The 19,824-nt window shown below is 40.3% G+C and overlaps 1 protein-coding gene across 8 annotated transcripts in view; it reads left to right on the forward strand.

The window, feature by feature from the left end:
• RCBTB1 (RCC1 and BTB domain containing protein 1) overlaps positions 1–19,824 on the forward strand; it is an 86,595-nt gene that overhangs the window by 56,836 nt on the left and 9,935 nt on the right. For 5 of the 8 annotated variants that reach the window (XM_049853014.1, XM_049853016.1, XM_049853013.1 and 2 more), the window contains 5 exons: positions 8,289–8,415; positions 11,677–11,828; positions 12,385–12,515; positions 13,353–13,452; positions 17,036–19,820. In XM_049853014.1, coding sequence (XP_049708971.1) covers positions 8,289–8,415; positions 11,677–11,828; positions 12,385–12,515; positions 13,353–13,452; positions 17,036–17,103 — 578 coding nt within the window. In that variant the 3' untranslated portion in view covers positions 17,104–19,820. Of the gene's footprint in view, positions 1–8,288; positions 8,416–11,676; positions 11,829–12,384; positions 12,516–13,352; positions 13,453–17,035; positions 19,821–19,824 lie in introns of those variants that run through there. The other 3 variants (XM_049853019.1, XM_049853018.1, XM_049853020.1) reach the window with 3 other exon arrangements.

Consider the following 19,824-nt stretch of genomic DNA (forward strand, 5'->3'; position numbering starts at 1 on the left):
CTGAATTATTTGTCATTTTGTTATTGAGGCGTTGAAGTATTCTATAGATTTTAGAGATTAGACCCTTGTTGGATATGTCATAGTTAAAAATTTTTTCCCAGTCTGCTGGTTTTCTTTTTACTCTTTTGGTAAAGTCTTATGATGAGCATAAATGTTTAATTTTTAGTAGCTCCCAGGTATCTGGTTTATCTTCTGGTGTTTGCACATTTTTGGTTATGATTTGTTTTGAATTAAAGCCATATTATTAGGGTCCCTACCATTGTCTTAGTTGTTTTTCCTTCTATGATCTTTATCATTCTGGGTTTTATGTTTAGGTCTTTGATCCATTTTGAGTTAGTTTTTGTGTATGGTGTGAAGTATGGATCCTGTTTCATTTTTTTTACAGATGGACATCCAATTTTGCCAGCACCATTTTTTGAAAAGACTATTTTTTCACCATTTAACAGACTTTGATCCTTTGTCAAAGATCAGGTGACCACACAAAACCCATTGCCATCCAGTCAATTCCAGCTCATAGGTGGATGGATTTTCATCTGGGTTCTCGATTCTGTTCCATTGATCTATGTGTCTGTCGTTGTACCAGTACTAGGCTCTTTTGACTACTATGGCTGTATAATAGGTTCTAAGATCAGGTAGTGTGAGGCCTTCTACTTTATTCTTTTTTTTTCAAATAAGCTTTGCTGATCCTGGACTTCTTTTGCTTCCATATAAAGTTGGTGATTAGTTTTTCCATCTCATTAAAGAATGCTGTTGGTATTTGGATCAGGATTGCATTACAGCTGTAGATCACTTTGGGTGAGGTTGACATTTTCACAATGTTGAATCTTCCTATCCTTGAGTATGGTCTGTTTTTCCATTTATGTAGGTCTCTTTTGGTTTCTTGCAATAGTGTTTTATGGTTTTCTTTGTGTAGGTCTTTTATGTCCCTGGTTAGATTTATTCCTAAGTATTTTATGTTTTTAAGGGCTATTATAAATGGTTTTGTTTTTCTGATTTCCTTTTCGAAATTCTCTTTGTTGGTGTATAGGAATTCAGCTGATTTTTGTATGTTGATCTTGTATCCTGCTACTCTGCTGAATCTTCTTAATAGTTACAGTAGTTTTCTTGCAGAATCTTTGGGGTTCTTTACATATAAGATCATATCATCTGCAAATAGGGGTAGTTTTACTTCTTCCTTTCCAATTTAACCAAACCCAAAACCAAACCTGTTGCCATCGAGTTAATTCCAATTTGGAATTAATAATTCCAATTTTATTTCTTTTTCTTGTGTTATTGCTCTAGCTAGGACTTCCAGTGCAGTGTTAAAGAGGAGTGGTTCCCATTCTTGGAGGAATGCTTTCAGTATCTCTCCATTGAGAATGATGTTAGCTGTTGGGTTTTGTATAGGTATACTTTATTACGTTGAGAAATTTCCCTTCTATTCCTATTTTATTGAGAGTTTTTATCAGGAATGGGTGTTGGACTTTGTCAGATGCCTTTTCTGCATCGATTGAGATGATCATGTAATTGTTTAGTTATGTGGTAGATTATGTTGATTGATTTTCTAATGTTGAATCATCCTTGCATACCTGGTATGAATCTCACTTGTTTGTGGTGTATTATTTTTTTGATATGATGCTTAATGTTATTGGCTAGAATTTTGTTGAGAATTCTTGCATCTATATTCATGAGAGTTACTGGTCTGTAATTTTCTTTTATTGTAGTGTCTTTGCCTGGCTTTGGTATTGGTTATGCTGGCTTCATAGAATGAATTCAGGAGTATTCCTTCCTTTTCTATGCTCTGAAATAGTTTGATTAATACTGGTGTGAGCTTTTTTCTGAATGTTTGGTAGAATTTTCCAGTGAAGCTGTCTGAGCCAGGGCTTTTTTTTTGGGGGGGGGGTCTTTAATTACTTATGCATTTTCTCACCTTATTATGGGTCTGTTCAAATTTTCCATCTCAGTTTGTGTTAGTTTCGTTAGGTAGCGTGTTTCTAGAAATGTCCCAGTTTCCTCTAGGTTCTCAAATTTGTTGGAGTATAATTTTTCATAGTACTCTGTTATGATCCTTTTTATTTCAGTTGGGTCAGTTGTGATGTCCCCATCTTGTTTCTTATGTGAATTATTTTCCTCTCCTGTTTTTCTTTTTGTCAGCTGGGTCAGTGGTTTATAGATTTTGTTGATCTTTTCAAAGACCCAACTTTTGGTCCTGTTGATTCTATTGTTTTTCTGTTCTCTATTTTGTTTATTTCTGCTCTTATATTTATAATTTCCTTTCTTCTGGTGACCATGGGCTTCTTTTGCTGTTCTCTTTCAATTTGTTTGCATTGTAGAGCTAATGTTTTTAGTTTGGTCTGTTCTTTTTTGATGTGTGTGTTTATTGCTATAAATTGACCTCTGAGCAGTAACTTCACTGTGTCCCAAAGGTTTTTGTATGATGTATTTTCATTCTCATTTGATTCTAGAAATTTTTTAAATGCATCTTGATTTCTCTTATTACCCAGTTTTTTTTTTAATTTTTATTGAGCTTCAAGTAAACGTTTACAAATCAAGTCAGTCTGTCACATATAAGTTTATGTACACCTTACTCCATATTCCCACTTTCTCTCCCCCTAATGAGTCAGCCCTTCCAGTCTCTCCTTTCGTGACAATTTTGCCAGCCTCCAACCCTCTGTACCCTCCCATCACCCCTCCAGACAGGAGATGCCAACACAGTCTCAAGTGTCCACCTGATACAAATAGCTCACTCTTCATCAGCATCTCTCTCCTACCCACTGTCCAGTCCCTTCCATGTCTGATGAGTTGTCTTCAGGAATGGTTCCTGTCCTGTGCCAACAGAAGGTTTGGCGACCATGACCGCCGCGATTCCTCTAGTCTCAGTCAGACCATTAAGTCTGGTCTTTTTATGAGAATTTGGGGTCTGCATCCCACTGATCTCCTGCTCCCTCAGGGGTTCTCTGTTGTGCTCCCTGTCAGGGCAGTCATCGGTTGTGGCTGGGCACCAAGTAGTTCTCCTGGTCTCAGGATGATGTAAGTCTCTGGTTCATGTGACCCTTTCTGTCTCTTGGGCTCATAGTTATCGTGTGACCTTGGTGTTCTTCATTCTCCTTTGATCCAGGTGGGTTGAGACCAATTAATGCATCTTTGATGGCCGCTTGTTAGCATTTAAGACCCCAGACGCCACATTTCAAAGTGGGGTGCAGAATGTTTTCATAATAGAATTATTTTGCCAATTGACTTAGAAGTCCCCTTAAACCATGGTCCCCAAACCCCCCCGCCCTTGCTGTGCTGACCTTTGAAGCATTCAGTTTATCCTGGAAACTTCTTTCCTTTTGGTCCAGTCCAGTTGAGCTGACCTTTCATGTATTGAGTATTGTCCTTCCCTTCATCTAAAGTAGTTCTTATCTACTAACTAATCAGTAAAAAACCCTCTCCCACCCTCCCTCCCTCCCCCCCTCGTAACCACAAAAGTATGTGTTCTTCTCAGTTTATACTGTTTCTCAAGATCCTATAATAGTGGTCTTATACAATATTTGTCCTTTTGCCTCTGACTAATTTCGCTCGGCGTAATGCCTTCCAGGTTCCTCCATGTTATGAAATGTTTGACAGATTCGTCACTGTTCTTTATCGATGTGTATTACCCAGTTTTTTAAGCAAGGTGTTACTCAGTTTCCTTGTATTTGAATTTTTTTCATGCTCTTCCTGTTATTGGGTTCTACTTCGATGGTGCTGTGATCAGAGATAATGCTTTGTATTCTTTTGATGTTTTGGATTTTGCTGAGGGTTGCTTTGTGGCCTAAAATGTGGTCTATTCTGGAGAATGTTCCATGTGCGTTCAAAAAGAAAGTATACTTGGCTGCTGTTGGGTGGAGTGTTCTGTATATGTCTATGAGGCATATAGTGTTTGATTTTGGCCTTTATGTCATCTGTATCTTTGTTAAATTTCTTTCTAGATGTTCTGTCCATTACCAAGAGGGATGTGTTGAAGTCTTCCTACTATTATTGTGGAACTTTCTGTTTCTCTTTTCATTGCTGTTAGAGTTTATGTATTTTGGAGCCCTGTTGTTGACTGTATTGATATTTATTACGGTTGTGTCATCTTGGTGGATTGTCCCTTTAATCCTTATGTAATGTCCTTCCTTGCCTCTTATCTATTTTTCCTTAAAATCTGTTTTACCTGAGATTAGTATTGCCACTCCTGCCCTTTTTTGGTTACTGTTTGCTTGATATTATTTTTTCCATCTTTCGATTTTTAATATATTTATGTCTTTGTGTTTAAGATGTGACTCTTATACACAGCATATTGATGGGTCATATTTTTTTTTAACCCATTCTGCCACTCTCTGTCTCTTTACAGGCTATTTAAGCCATTTATGTTCAGTGTGATTTTCAATAGGTGTGAATTTATCGCTGTCATATTGTTCTGCCTTTTTTTTGTTTTGTGGTGCTGAAGTTTTCCTTGTTCCTCATTCTTTTCCTGTGCTGAGTTTCTTTTGTTTGTGTATTTTCTTTTCTCTTCTTTTTGTTATTACAGATTTGTGTTTACTGAGACTTTGTTTTTCTTCTTATTTCGATGAGTAGGTTTGTTAGCTTTCTTTGTGGCCACTTTGAAATTTATCCTTATCTTCCTAAATTTGAAACAGTCTTTTATTACTTGATATCACCTTGATTTCCTCACCATTTGAAAGTCCCATATCTACACCATTTGTTCCCTCTTTTGTTGTTTTGATGTTGTCGTCATTTACAGATTGACATCTCTATTTCCACGTTTTAAGACTTTTACTTGTTTTATTATTGAGAGTTCTTTACCCACACTGGTGTCTTGCTGGTACTGTCCTGTGTCCTAGACTCTGGTTGTTGTCTGATGTTGTTGGTTCTCTAACCAAAGTACTCCTTTTAACATTTGTTGCAAGTTTGGTTTGGTTTTTACGAATTTCCTTAACTTATGTTTATCATGGAATGTTCTAATTTCACCGTGATTTTTTATATGAGAGAGAGTTTTGCAGGACATATTTTTGATTGGAAGTTTTTTTCTTTCAAGCTTTTATATGTGTCATCCCTTTGCCTTCTTGCCTGCATAGTTTCTGCCAAGTAATCAGAGCTTACTCTTACTATTTCCCCTTTTTAAGTGACTTTTTGTTTTTCTTGAGTGGCTCTCAGGATTCTTTGTCTTCGTTTTTGGTAAGTATGATCATGATATGCCTTGGTGACTGAGTTTTGGGGTCTCTTCTATCTGGGGTTCATTTAACTTCTTGGATGGTCAGCTTTTCGCCTTTTATGATATTTGGGAAGTTTTCTGCCAGCAAATCTTCAATAATCTTCTGTTTCTCAGTTTCTTCTCCTGTTTTGTAGCTCCAATCATGTGAACATTATTGCTTTTGATTGTGTCCCACATAATTCTTAGGTTTTCTTCATTCTTTTTCTCAGTTTTTCCTCAAATAAAGTGGCGTCCATGGCTTTGTCTTCATTTTCACTGGTTCTGTATTCTGTTGTTTCACATTTACTCCTGAAACCTTCTATTAGGTTGTTTATTTCTGAAATTCAGATGTTTATGTTTTGGGTATCTGCCCGATAGGGCTTACAAGGAGCATCTGGTGGATTCGAACTGCCGAGCTTTAGGTTTGCAGCTGAGCTCTTAACCACTACATCACCAGAGCTCTGGGTTGGTATTACTGTTTTTGTATAATTTCTAATTGTTTATTTATTTTGACATTTTATTCTTGTATTATTTTCCTGAATTCTTCTGTTGGTTTGTCTGTTTTCCTTGATTTTGGATATGTTTTCCTTGTTTTTTCCTGTGTTTTCCTTGTTCTCTTTCCTAATCTCTTGGAAAGTCCAGATCAGGTAGTTCCACTGCCTTTTCTTCTACTGGAAGGTCATCTGATTATTTGGTCACTTGCTGGAGCCGTATTGTCCTCCTTTTTATATGTTTTGATACTGTCTGCTGTCTCCAAGACATTAAGGTATTATTTTCTGTGTTTATTGATTGTATGTTCATTTGTTTCTTCCTGCTTATTTGTTTTGGTTTGAAATGTCAGGGCAGGCATGCCAAGTGTGCTTTGCTCCTTGCTCATCTGTGGGCACTATAGCTCTCACCACTTTGCCTGGGTGGGCAGGGCTGCAGCAGGCATGGTGGTGGACCCTCTTTGCTGAACACTGATTTGTCTAGGTGGCTGAGGGTGGACTGGCCAGGCACTGTCCGCATCTTCATGTTGGTTCAGTGGTGTGGTAGTATTCATAGCCCTTCGTCAGACAAGTGGAGGTGTCAGATGGGGAGTGGTGTGGGCTCACTTCCCTCTGTTCAGCCAGTGGTCGAGTGGTGGTAGGGGAGGGGCATTGCAGGTTTGATACAGCGGTGGGCCTGAGCTGGGGATGCTTTGGCTGTGGTGGCACAGCGAGGGCTGGTGGGAAGGGGAGGATGGCATATGGGGCTAGGTGGGGGAACAAAGAAGATAAAGGAGAAAAAGGAAAAAGGGGTAGCTGACAGGTAGAGGCAAGGCGGACCTTGAGGCCAGCAGGAATGGGGGGAGGTGTGGTGTACGGGCTGGGTGGGAGGGAAAAAGAAAAGGAAGAAAGGTAAAAAGATGGCATGGTGAGAGCTGGTGAGTGATGGCGGGGTGGACGCAGTGTAGTGGCAGGCTGGTGGCTCTACAGCTGTGGCAATGTGACATGGTCCAGCAGGAAGGGTTAGAGGTGGTATACAGGGTTAGGTGGGAGAGAGAAAGAAAAGGTAGAAAAGGGAAAAATGGCACAATGGGAGCCAGCTGATGGGGGTAGGGAAGACCTGGAGTAGCAGTGGGCCTGTGGATCTCTACCCATGGCAGTGTGGCATGGCCTGGCAGGAAGGGATTGAGAGGGCATAGGGAGCTAGGTAGGAGAAAGAAAGGAAGGAAGGAAAGAAAATGATGCAGCAGTAGCTGGCAGGTGGGGGTAGGTGGCGACAGTGGGCCAGTTGCTTTCTACCCATGGTGGTGCAGCGAGGCCTGGAGGGAATGGGTAGAGGTTGCGTACGGGGCTAGGTGCAGGGAGAAAGAAAAGGAAGAAAGGAGAAAAAGAGAAAAGAGAAAAAAAGGCATGTTCGAGCTGGCATGTTACGGCAGGTCAGACTCGGGGTGGTGGACCAGTGGCTCTCTAGCCAAGGCAGCACAGCATGACCTGGTAGGAAGGGTTATGGTGGGTCATGGGGCTAGGTAACAGAGAGAAAGTAAAGGAGGAGGGGGAAAAAATGGCACACCTTGAACCAGCGGGTGGCGGGGTTGGGGGACCCGGGCTGGCAGTTGGTGGATAGCTTTCATCTTGCATGTTGCACTGTGGCCCACTGGGAAAGGTTAGAGGGGTTGTATAGCGCCAGGTGGGCGGAAGAAAGAAAAAGAAGAAAGGTTAAAAAAAAAAAATGCAGCAGGAGCCGGTGGATATGGGCAGGGCAGACCGAGGGTGATGATCCAGTAGCTCTCTAGCCTCTGGAAGGGGTGAGGATGACGTACAGGGCTAGATGTGAGAAGAAAGAAAAGGAAGAAAGGGGAAAAAATGACACGACAGGAGGCAGGGTGGGGCGGACCCGAGTGACAGTAGGCTGGTAGCTCTTTAGCTGAGCGACGCAGCACGGCCCATCAGAAAGGCATATGGGGCAGAAAGGTGAGGGGTGGGAAAGCATGTTTCTTTGGTTACTGGATGCTCTGCCTTCTGTTGGGAGCCCTTTGAAGTTGCCTTCTCGCGCTCCCTGTCCATTGCAGGCTGTGCTCCAAGATGGCGACGCTGTGCTGTGTTAGTTGGCAGGGGACCTCCACTCCATATCTCTCGTCATTCTCTGTTTTCCTTCAGTTTCTTCTTCCATTCAGTGTTTGATCTAGTTCTTTATCCCTTCATTTGATGCTTAGGGTTCCAGGATTGATGTTTGCATCTCTTTTACTTAGTTTTTCAGGTCTTTGCTGCAGAGGGATGGCATGATGCATCTGTTTAGGGTGTCATGTTGGGTCCATCTCCACCATTCAGGTTTTAAGAGAGTAGTTATATTATCATGGACTACTTGTAACTTTGTCTTTCTTTTAATACACATCTTTTTTTTATACAAATCTCTAATGTCTAACTTAGCATTAAGGTATTTAGCCTTTCCAAATTTTTGGTAGTTTACAAACTCAGGGACTTATAATATTAATACTTTGAAATTGATTTGTCAAATCAGGCATGAACTCTCTTTAAAAAATTTAGTGGAATTATCTACCATGCTAACAGTTGTCTTTTTGAAGTCTTTCAAATTTTGTGTATGTTTTTTCAGCTTTCTATAATAATAGTGTGTTTGTTATTTGCAGAGCATGAAGACTTCTTAACCGTTGCAGAGTCACTAAAGCAAGAATTTGATAGTCCAGAAACTGCTGATCTGAAATTTCGAATTGATGGAAAATATATTCATGTCCATAAAGCTGTTTTAAAAATCAGGTACTTTTTGTATGCGGTTCCAAAAACAAAGCCTGTTGCCATCGAGTTGATTCTGACTCACAGTGATCCTATAGGATGGGGTAGAACTGCCCCACAGGGTTTCCAAGGCTGCAGATCTTTACAGAAGCAGACTGTCACATCTTTCTCCCACAGAGTGGCAAGTGGGTTCGAACCACTGACCTTTTGGTTAGCAGCCTATTGCTTAACCACTACGCCACCAGGGCTTTGCATGAGCTTAGGGAGATCAATAACCTTACTTTCTTTTTGCTGTCTCTATTTATTTGTTGTTCAACAAAATGAGGACTAATAAGAAATGGCCATGGCAGCAGAGAGAATTTTTACCACTCAATATTGTTGCAAATAGTATCAATCAGTTACTTCTAAAAATAATATTTCCATAGTTATTATTGAAGAGTCGTGGGTATGTGTGTGTGGGGCTTGGAAACCCTGGTGGTGTAATGGTTAAGTGCTATGGCTGCTAACCAAAAGGTCAGCAGTTCAAATCCACCAGGCGCTCCTTGGAAACTCTATGGGGCAGTTCTACTCTGTTGTTGCTATGAGTCGGAATCTACTCGATGGCAGTGGGTTTGGTTTTTTTGGTATGTGTATGCACGTGTGTATGCTCATACATCTTATAGAAAAGGTATAAAAACTATAATATATAAATATATAATAATACCTATATAGAAATAGTTATTTGTTTATATTGTTTTTTCAATGAAGATTGTTGTGAATACTTATTTCCATTGAAAAATTTGTTTATATGCTTAAAAAACATAAAAGGTTGTCAGTGAAAAATGTATGTGTCTTCTTTTAATTGAAAGATTAATTTACCCCAAGCAGAAAACTCTCATAGGAATGCTAGGCTTCTGGCAAAGAAACGTTCCTTAGGTATGATGAATGGCAGGGGATCTTTCTTACAAACATGAGGGAACTAGACATTTATTAATAACTGGACTGTTGCTCACTGAGGTTGCCGTTACAGAGAAAGAAGCACAAAAATTCAGACCATTAAGGGTTAAACTGGCCACATACAAATCTTTTTGGAAAGTTAGTTAAAATTCTGTTTAAAAAATAAGTTATCATGTTTTAAGGGAACTGGAAAATCACGTGTCATGTATTACTTAAGGGACCGTATCTGCACAAAGTGTTAATTGGAAAGGTGAGCTGGAGCTCTCTGCATCTGTGAACCCTGCATCGGCCAGTCCACACCTGTCATTTGTAATCCACAGTGGGCAGTGGCTTGTCCCGGGCCACATACTAGTAAGATTCAGATAAACTTGCATTCTTGTTTTCTGACCCACTGTAACTATTACTGCTTTCCTAGAGAACTGTTTCTTTTTTACTTCTCAGATGGGGTAATTCCTTATGTAAATGGAGCCATTCTTTGAATGGGTTTTGAAAATACTTTGTCTTTCTTTATACTGTATTTCGTTTTAAAAGGATTTGAAAAGATGGTCTTTTTAAAATGTGAAGCGTGTCCTTTTGTTGTTAGTTGCTAGTGAGTTGATTCCGACTCATGGCGACCCCAAGCGTGCAGAGTAGAACTGCTCCGTAGGGTTTTCAAGGCTGTGACCTTTCAGAGGCAGATTGCCAGCCTGTCTTCCCAGGCACCTCTGGGTGGGCTCAAACCACCAACCTTTTGGCTAGTAGTTGAGTGCTTAACCATTTGCACCACCCAAGGCCTCCTAAGAAAATCCAGTACTCAGAAATCAGTTCTTCATACAGTGGATTCATACACGTAGATACAATACAAAAAGACCTAATTAGGTTTTCTTGAAATATGTGGCTATTCTAGTGACAGCCTTGGGAGGAGAGAAGAGGGAACAGGACAAAGCAAAGAAACAAAGTAGATGGTTGTTTTGAAGATGAGTTAGAAAAGAAGAAAAACCATTATATAAGGCAATGGAATGATAATGAGCTAAATGTAAATCAGTTAACACTTAAAATAGTTTTAAGAATATGCTGATTATATAAAATGAAAACCAACTAAATCACTTAAAAGATTTTAATATATAATCTAAGGTTTTGAGCCCTCATTTCTGAATTTCCTTTCATTGTATTGTTTAAGATGCACTTCTATGTGACATCTTTTTAAAAGAAACAAGTGAATAAAAAATGTGCCCTGAATGGGGGACTGTCATATGGAAACAGTAGTGCTGTTAAATGCTAGAACCCCTTAAGCTCTGTGTGCAGTTCTGAATATTTAATTGGAGATGTCCATCAAAAAGTGAAGAGACAGCTATTGGTCTCTACTTGCCTGGACCAACAGAGGAAGAAGGAGAGTCAAGAACAGGAGGAAATGGAACGTATGGCTAACTGCCTCTGTGAACAACTGCCTCCTTTGCCATGACACCAGAAGAACTGGATGGTGTCTGGCTATCATTACCGAATATTTTGATCGAAGATTCTACAGAAGAATCCTGATCAAAAGGGGGAAGATGCAGAATAGAATTTCAAATTCTCGTGGACTCCAGACTTTCTTGAGCCATTGATGCTGGATAAACTCCTGAGATAATCTTTAAAACTTAAACCAAAAATATCCCCTGAGGTCTTCTTTAAGCCAAACGAAAAACCAAAACCAAACCAAACCCATTGCCATTGAGTCGATTCCGACTCATAGTGACCCTATAGGACAGTGTAGAACTGCCTTACAGAGTTTCCGAGGAGCACCTGGTGGATTTGAACCGCCAACCTTTTGGTTAGCAGCGATAGCGCTTAACCACTACACCACCAGGGTTTCTGAGTCAAACGATAGTTTAGCTTAATTAGTAAACAGTGTCTGCCTTGAGCATTGTGTTCTTTTTAAAGAACTTTCTAAACCTTTCAGTCGAGTCAGTTCCGACTCATAGCAACCTATGGGATCAAATTGACAACAGCAACTTGAAAGGTTAGATAGGAAGCGTAGGGGGCAGTAAGATGATGTTAATGGGGGAGGAACAATTCGGGAAAGGAGGTTGAGAATGGTTGCACAACTTGAAGAATGTAGTCATTGTCATGGAATTTATATGTTGAAATTGTGGACTTAGTATATGTTCTGTGTATATTTTCAACAACAACGAAAAATAAATTTAAAAGAAGAGAGCGTCCGTAAAAGGCGTAAATAAAAGCCCTTGTACATGGAACGATCTTAGAGTGTTAGGTAAAGAGTCATGGTCCTGGTGTGTGCAGGCCCGATTAGAGTCATGAAGGATGGACACCTGTAATATTTGTTAATCTGATTTCATCAGCTTGATCAGGAAACTTGCTTTTTCACCTTAGGTGTGAGCACTTTCGGTCTATGTTCCACTCTTACTGGAATGAGGACTCAGAGGAGGTGATAGAAATAGACCAGTTTTCTTACCCCGTGTACCGGGCCTTTCTGCAGTACCTGTACACAGATGCCGTCGACCTGCCGCCTGAAGACGCCATAGGTACGTTGTGACTGGCCAAGCCATAGGCCAAAATGTATCTCCTCATGTTCTTACAGTGCTGAAATGTAAAAAGCTTCACTTTTACTGGCTTTTACGTGATTTTTTTAAAAAAAGGATTTAAATTAATTGTCTTCAAAGATTGTATTATGGAATTCTAATTAATAATGTGGACACAGTTTATTTATTACTGTGAACTTATTTTAAAAATAATCTTTTAATACTGAAGTTGCTTGTTAGGGTTTAGCATATTTTGGTGGGAAAAAAGTTTATTTTGAACTTGGAGACAAAAAGGGGAAATTACCATTTTTGGGTTTCTTCTTTTTACTGTGTGGAAAGAATGGTATACAGTTTGTGTAGGAAAGGTATGTTTTAGAGGTGGGGGAGGTAGAGAATAGACAAGAGCATGTATTTAATAAAATTCAGAATATTACTCAGTAAGACATTTCTGCTGACGTAAGCTACATAACTCTCTTCACCAAAATGAAATATATATGTCAAAAAATCATGGGAAATTATTGTCAACTTGATTAAAACTTCCCACACTTTTTACTTTTAGGTCTTTTGGATTTGGCAACATCTTACTGTGAAAACAGGCTGAAAAAGCTTTGTCAGCACATTATCAAGCGAGGAATCACCGTGGAGAATGCCTTTTCGTTATTCTCCGCCGCAGTCAGATACGATGCAGAGGTAACATAACCAGCAAACCCAAACCGCCCTTCACTTGTGTGTGCTGCCCCAGCCCCCGTTTTCTCCCCGCTCTGATCAGACGAGGAAGGAGATGAGTAGCTTCAGTCTGTTTAGGGAATCAGTGAACTGTATGATCCTTAGAAAAATAAAGTCTGGCCATATTTCTTTATTCTCTGCTCATAGTTTCAAAATGGTTGTTCTTTTACTTCCGTTTTTAACTAAGATAAGAAGCTAAGTGATGGCAGGTTGAAATACAAAGTGTCTCACTTAATTGGACTCCCGAACGGCATGTTTGTTAGTGTCAAGTATTTCTCAACATCAGCTTATTTACTTTCTTCCAGACCTGCTTGGCTGTCTCCCTGGCTCTAAGCAGTCATAAGCAAAGTGTATCCGTGTATGCCCTGAAATTCTAACACTGCCTAATTACCTAATTATAACTCAGTTTTCCTGTGTTAGGAACTTACTGTGGGTGCCTGTTTTTTTTTTTTTATTTCCCTAAGCTGGCTTGAGTTCTTAATCTGGGATTTGTGGCTCTCTTGAGGGTTTATGAATGAATGGGTTCCCAGGAATCTGAAATTTTTGTTTATGTGCGTTCTCCCGTGGTTAGGAGCCCAAGCATTAGGCTATAAGCTCCTCATGAGCAGGAGCTGCCTTTTATTCATCCGGGAACCTGGAAGTACCTAGCACGTATTAGGTACTTGTTGATAAATGTTTGTTGAGCTGAATAAAGACGATACTCTGTAAGGGATGCATTAAGAGGGACCCTGGAGGCCGTGGTCCCCAGACCCTTTGTTAGCCCAAGACTGGAACCATTCTGAAAGCCAACTCTTCAAACAGGGATTGGCCTGGACCCTAAGACAGAAAATGATACTGGTGAGGAGTGAGCTTCTTGAATCAAGTAGACACATGAGACTATGTGGGCAACGCCTATCTGGAGGTGAGATGAGAAGGCAGAGGGGGATAGGAGGTGGTTGAATGGATGTGGGGAATACAGAGTGGAGAGGAGGAGTGTGCTGTCTCATTAGGGGGAGAGCGGCTAGGAGAACATAGCAAAGTGTGTATACGTTTTTGTATGAGAGACTGACTTGATTTGTAAACTTTCACTTAAAGCACAAGAAAAAAATAATTGGTGAGCTAAATGCTGATATACTTGGTTTTACAAATTCAAAGAGAGGAATACCCTTGGAAATTCAATATGTCCAGCTAAGGTGTACACCTTAAATGGCATAATATCCTATTCTTAACAGGTATTTTGTCTTGACTTGACGAGGCAGAGTACGAGGTATCAGGTAGTTAATTATCAGACTCCTGCAAAGATCTGTAGCTGTGATCTCTGAAACTTAGAGGACAGAATTTATATTTAGTGCATTTAGAGATCGAAATTGACCATAATGCCTTATATTTTCAAAATGTATCCTGTGTATGTTTGAGATTATATTGTGATTATAAATATTTGATAAGGTCAGATATAGCTAACTTTACAGTCTGACAGTAGATGGAATTATGATCAGAGTAAATTGTTTATAATAGAAAATAGAGGTGTGATTTTTTTTGTCTACCCTTCCTATGACACCATGAACTTCTTTTTAAGAAATTATATTTCTTTAAATTTTACTTCACCCAGTGATATGATTTTAAATTGGACCCTTTTCTCTCCATTTGGCGATTGATTCTAGAATCTTGTCTACATTTCTCCAGACTTCTTGCTAATGAGTTCAATACTGCTGAGATTACGACCTTGCAGACTAACACCAGTGAGGGCAATCTGGGCAGAAACAAACAGCTCTAGTTGGTGGAAATTTCTTTCTCACCTTCAGCTAAAATCTGCCCCAGAAAAAGCCTCATGCCTCTTCTCCCCGTGCCATCTGATCTTCTTCCCTACCAGTTTTTCTTTTTCCCATATTAAGTACAAACACATTACAAGCTGTTCCTTCAGAGAGACTGTAAATGCGTGTGATTGCCCAGTGCATGTCACAGTGCAGGCAGATAGTCGGCACACAGGAGTACATGTCGGATGAAATGAATGAATGAATGTATTTCAGATACCTCACTGTGAAGGCGTGCTTTTTTAAAAACTTAAAAACAAACAAAAAACCGCCACAAATAGTACACTTTCAATATTTTGAGAAGCTCAGTTCAGGATGCTAGATGACTTCCTTTATTCTCTGCATCGAAGTGCTAGGAAGATGCCTACTTCTTGTGTCTCTTCTCTCTTCTATAAAAGTCATTGCAGTTCCTCCGTACCCTCTTTTGACAAAGTAACTTGCATGTAGAGTTTTATGTACATGCATAAAGCAATAAAAATTTATTGACTCAGTAGTTACTGGGATTTAAAGAGTAAGGTGATTGTTGCAGCATCTTTGCTTTATGAATGCATCGTCAAACTTCCTACGAGTTTTATAAAGTAAAGAAGGGCTTAAAGATGGAGCACTCAAATATTCCTCCAGTAGAGACCTGAATAAATATTGACCTCAAGAGGGAAAATGTGAATAAAACGTCTCAATATAGTTCTCTATCCCATTGTAAAAATTTTTAAATGCTTCTATTTATACGCTTTCTATTCAGGAAATTTTTGTTTGCCATGCATTATTTGACCATTGAGAGAAACAGTTGGGAAAAATTATTTGTTTAATCAGAGTAAAGAACTTTTCAGAAAATTCTGCCTGGACAGAGTTATGTGTGGTTTGCTGTCTCTTGTCATCTGGCATATATCTCAAGGGTAGCTTGTGACACAGCCTTCAGGCAACCGTCCCTCTTCCTGTCCAAGTGGTCTTAAACAGTAAGTTTTAGCATTCAATTATCTCAGCCTTGGTACTTAGAACTTAGTTAAAACCTGCATTGAGACCATCAGCTGTGTGTGTGTTTTTTACTAAAGAACATCTGTGGAAAGGGCAAACAACTTATTTTCAGAGTATGTGTTGTGATTAGAGTAACTTAAGCATGTAAAGATTTGAAATGAATTTATAAATTATTTCAGAATTAGCAAATTTTTACTTTGATCTTCCTTGCTACTTGTAACAAATGATATCTGTTTTTTGCCTCAGACCTATTTTATAATTTTCACTCAGGATGCCATAAACCCGAAATTTAGTTTCTAAAATACAAAGAACACGTTAGACTCTCCATTCCATACCTTCTTCCACCTCCAATTCCACAGACCTTGAAAAGATTTTTTCATTCTATGATGAGTCTCTCAGCTCCTGGTCAGGTGATCCTTCTTGTCCTTCTTGGGAATGTTTTATTTAAAGCCCAGCAACCTTGTTATGGTTGACTCATTAGTTGGGTAAGAGTTGCATTTTTTCCCCTAGGTAATTGACAATCTGAACATTTGCAGAATGAGTTGAACAAATCATGTAGGCTGTTACAGTATAAACAATTACCTGGCCAGAAGGGTGTTTATGTAGCTCACACATGAACGGCAGACTGGCTGGGGCTGGCTTCCTGAATGAACCTGCACTCCTGCCTCTGTGCCCTCCTCTGCTTCCTGTGCCTGAGCCTACAGAGTCCAAACGCATCCTGTTTCCTTTTACGTAGACCTGCCTTCACCAAGCTTCAGCTACTTAGAAAAATCCAGATCTGGACAGTTTGCAGTATTCTCTAGTCAGACTTTTCATGTGTGAAACTGTTAGGCATGTTGAATACTGAGCTATCTTACCCATTGGAGGGGAAGGGAAGGTCATTTAGAGGTGATTTGTAATTAGAAGCACCGTATTTATACCTGTAGTGTATATCTGTAGTGTGTGCCTGTGGTGTATACCTGTGGTGTATACCTGTAGTGTGTACCTGTAGTGTGTACCTGTAGCATGTACCTGTAGTGTATACCTGTAGTATGTACAAAATCTCTTTGACGTTTACTTACGGTAATCTCTGCACAGTTAGTAAGCTGAATAAATTACTTTTTCATTTTTATTACAAAGATCTTGAATTCCAAATGAATAGGCATGGAAATAAGATTTTATGATGCCAAAATTTAGTCCACTGTTCCTTTCCTGTGAATTTGAAGTTATGTAATTAAAACTTTTAAATTATAAAGGCCCTTATCTGATAGTACATGGTTTGAAGAACTTCCTTATGCTTATGACTGGCTAAGGAGGATCTTGTAATTCTTCCAAGGTTGGGCCTAGATAAACTAGTTTTTGGTTTTTGATAACTATAAGATTAAAATATAGCTTTTACCTCTCTGTGGAATATAATGATTCCTGAGAGCAGGTAGTACCAGGGGTAGTGCTTTTTCTTTAATAATCTGAGAGGGAATGTTTTTTATAGTTTTTAACGTTTTAACTTGTTATAATACACTGAGTGTTTAGCGGGACACTTAGCCCACTGAGACTCCCTTGTTAAAAACATGAGTCTAGAGATTGTGCGAACATTTAAAATGTATTTTGAATTACCTAGAAAAGTAAATCTGTGGCAGCAGCAGGAGATAGATGTCCTTTGTCTCTTGTGGTTACACTACTGGGTGGGTTTCCTGAATTAACGATGCACATGGACCCTTTGAATAAGGAACTGTTTGCTTGCAGGGGCCTGTGCTGAGGAAGCAGAGGAGACCGTCTGGATGTTTTTGCACCCCCCTCCCCACGCCGTTTAACATTCCCAGCTCAGGGAAGCAGGAAACTTGAAGCCACGACCCTGCAGTTTGAATGCTGTTGAGTTCCTGGCTCAAGAGAGCCCTGAGTACTGACCTAGGACTCACTAGCCGGCCAAGTTACAGAAATCCGACTACTTGTGATAAGAACTTTTATTAGTATTTGCTTTTATTTAGTCTTTGTATGCATTCGAGGAACCTAACTGATTTAATACACGTTCCAGCGTCGGCAGGAACAAACAATGCTTATAGGGAGAGTTTTGCTGGAGATGTAACGAGGTGTTAGCACAGGCAGAAATAGATGTTTAAACTGCTTTAGTTTACCTCTTGTAAATGTTACTTTCTTTATGAATGTTGGTACTCTGACAAAAAAAAACCCAATCTGTGTGAAGATACTTCTGTGGAGCTGACCATCTGAATAATTGGTGGAGCGGAAGTTGTAGTTTATTATTGTTTGTGGCCTTAAAATGAAGGCATTTTTATTTAGGGGAGAGTGTGGAAGTGAGCTTAAGGTCCTTGGAATTTTTTTTTATGTGTCCCTGTAGGTTAACCACATTTCTTCATCACCCTTCTGTTTCTTACAGCCTTCTCTTCCTTAAAAAACCCTTATATTAATTTTTTTCTCTAATTTGTTGAAAGTGGCAAGCCTTTCAGCTTCTTAGACTGAAGACTTTGAGTGTAACTGTTGTTAGTTCCCTTTGAGTCAGCGCGTACTCAGAGCGGCCCCATGTACAACAGAACGAAATGTTGCCTGGTCCCCCACCGTCTTCGTGGTCCCCCACCGTCTTCGTGGTCCCCCACCGTCTTCGTGGTCCCCCACCGTCTTCGTGGTCCCCCACCGTCTTCGTGGTCCCCCACCGTCTTCGTGGTCCCCCACCGTCTTCGTGGTCCCCCACCGTCTTCGTGGTCCCCCACCGTCTTCGTGGTCCCCCACCGTCTTCGTGGTCCCCCACCGTCTTCGTGGTCCCCCACCGTCTTCGTGGTCAGTGCTTGAGCCTATTGTTGCAGCTGCTGTGTATTTTGAGTGCCTTCTAATTTAGGGTGTTCGTCTTGCAGCACTGTATTGGACAGTATTCTGTTGTGATCCATAATGTTTTCATTGGCTAGTTGTCAGCTGTAGATATCAAGGCCTTTCTTCCTAGTCTCTCTCAGTCTGGAAGCTCTGCTTCCATCATGGGTGACCCTGCTGATATTTGAAATACTGGTGGCAGAGCTTCCAGCATCACAACAACACGCAAGCCGCCACAGCACAACAAACTGACAGACGGGTGGTGGTGAGTATGATTAGACTGTCTGATAACCACAGAGGAGACTTTTCCCATTAGACTGTCTGATAACCACAGGGGAGACTTTTCCCATTAGACTGTCTGATAACCACAGGGGAGACTTTTCCCATTAGACTGTCTGATAACCACAGAGGAGACTTTTCCCATTAGACTGTCTGATAACCACAGAGGAGACTTTTCCCATTAGACTGTCTGATAACCACAGAGGAGACTTTTCCCATTAGACTGTCTGATAACCACAGGGGAGACTTTTCCCATTAGACTGTCTGATAACCACAGGGGAGACTTTTCCCATTAGACTGTCTGATAACCACAGAGGAGACTTTTCCCATTAGACTGTCTGATAACCACAGAGGAGACTTTTCCCATTAGACTGTCTGATAACCACAGGGGAGACTTTTCCCATTAGACTGTCTGATAACCACAGGGGAGACTTTTCCCATTAGACTGTCTGATAACCACAGAGGAGACTTTTCCCATTAGACTGTCTGATAACCACAGAGGAGACTTTTCCCATTAGACTGTCTGATAACCACAGGGGAGACTTTTCCCATTAGACTGTCTGATAACCACAGGGGAGACTTTTCCCATTAGACTGTCTGATAACCACAGGGGAGACTTTTCCCATTAGACTGTCTGATAACCACAGGGGAGACTTTTCCCATTAGACTGTCTGATAACCACAGAGGAGACTTTTCCCATTAGACTGTCTGATAACCACAGGGGAGACTTTTCCCATTAGACTGTCTGATAACCACAGGGGAGACTTTTCCCATTAGACTGTCTGATAACCACAGGGGAGACTTTTCCCATTAGACTGTCTGATAACCACAGGGGAGACTTTTCCCATTAGACTGTCTGATAACCACAGGGGAGACTTTTCCCATTAGACTGTCTGATAACCACAGAGGAGACTTTTCCCATTAGACTGTCTGATAACCACAGGGGAGACTTTTCCCATTAGACTGTCTGATAACCACAGAGGAGACTTTTCCCATTAGACTGTCTGATAACCACAGAGGAGACTTTTCCCATTAGACTGTCTGATAACCACAGAGGAGACTTTTCCTTTTAGACTGTCTGATAACCACAGGGGAGACTTTTCCCATTAGACTGTCTGATAACCACAGAGGAGACTTTTCCCATTAGACTGTCTGATAACCACAGAGGAGACTTTTCCCGTCGATCATGTGCATTTTGAAGAGTCAGACTTGAGTTAGGGCATCGTTTTTTTTTTACCGTGTTGTGAGTAAATAGTATGTGCTTTTGTAACATATACTACCTGTGGCTCTTGGTTTGCCTAGTCTGAGGTTTCTAGCCTCTTAAATGTATTTTCTAAGGAAGGGGTAAGAAATTAGAGGTGAAGGGTTTGAAGAGAAGTCATTCAATCAAAGTTAATAAAAGTGGCCTCTTGTTTTTATCTTTGTTGTGTGTGTCC

The sequence above is a fragment of the Elephas maximus genome, chromosome 14 (assembly GCF_024166365.1).
Source record: "Elephas maximus indicus isolate mEleMax1 chromosome 14, mEleMax1 primary haplotype, whole genome shotgun sequence".
NCBI classification, from domain to species: domain Eukaryota; kingdom Metazoa; phylum Chordata; class Mammalia; order Proboscidea; family Elephantidae; genus Elephas; species Elephas maximus.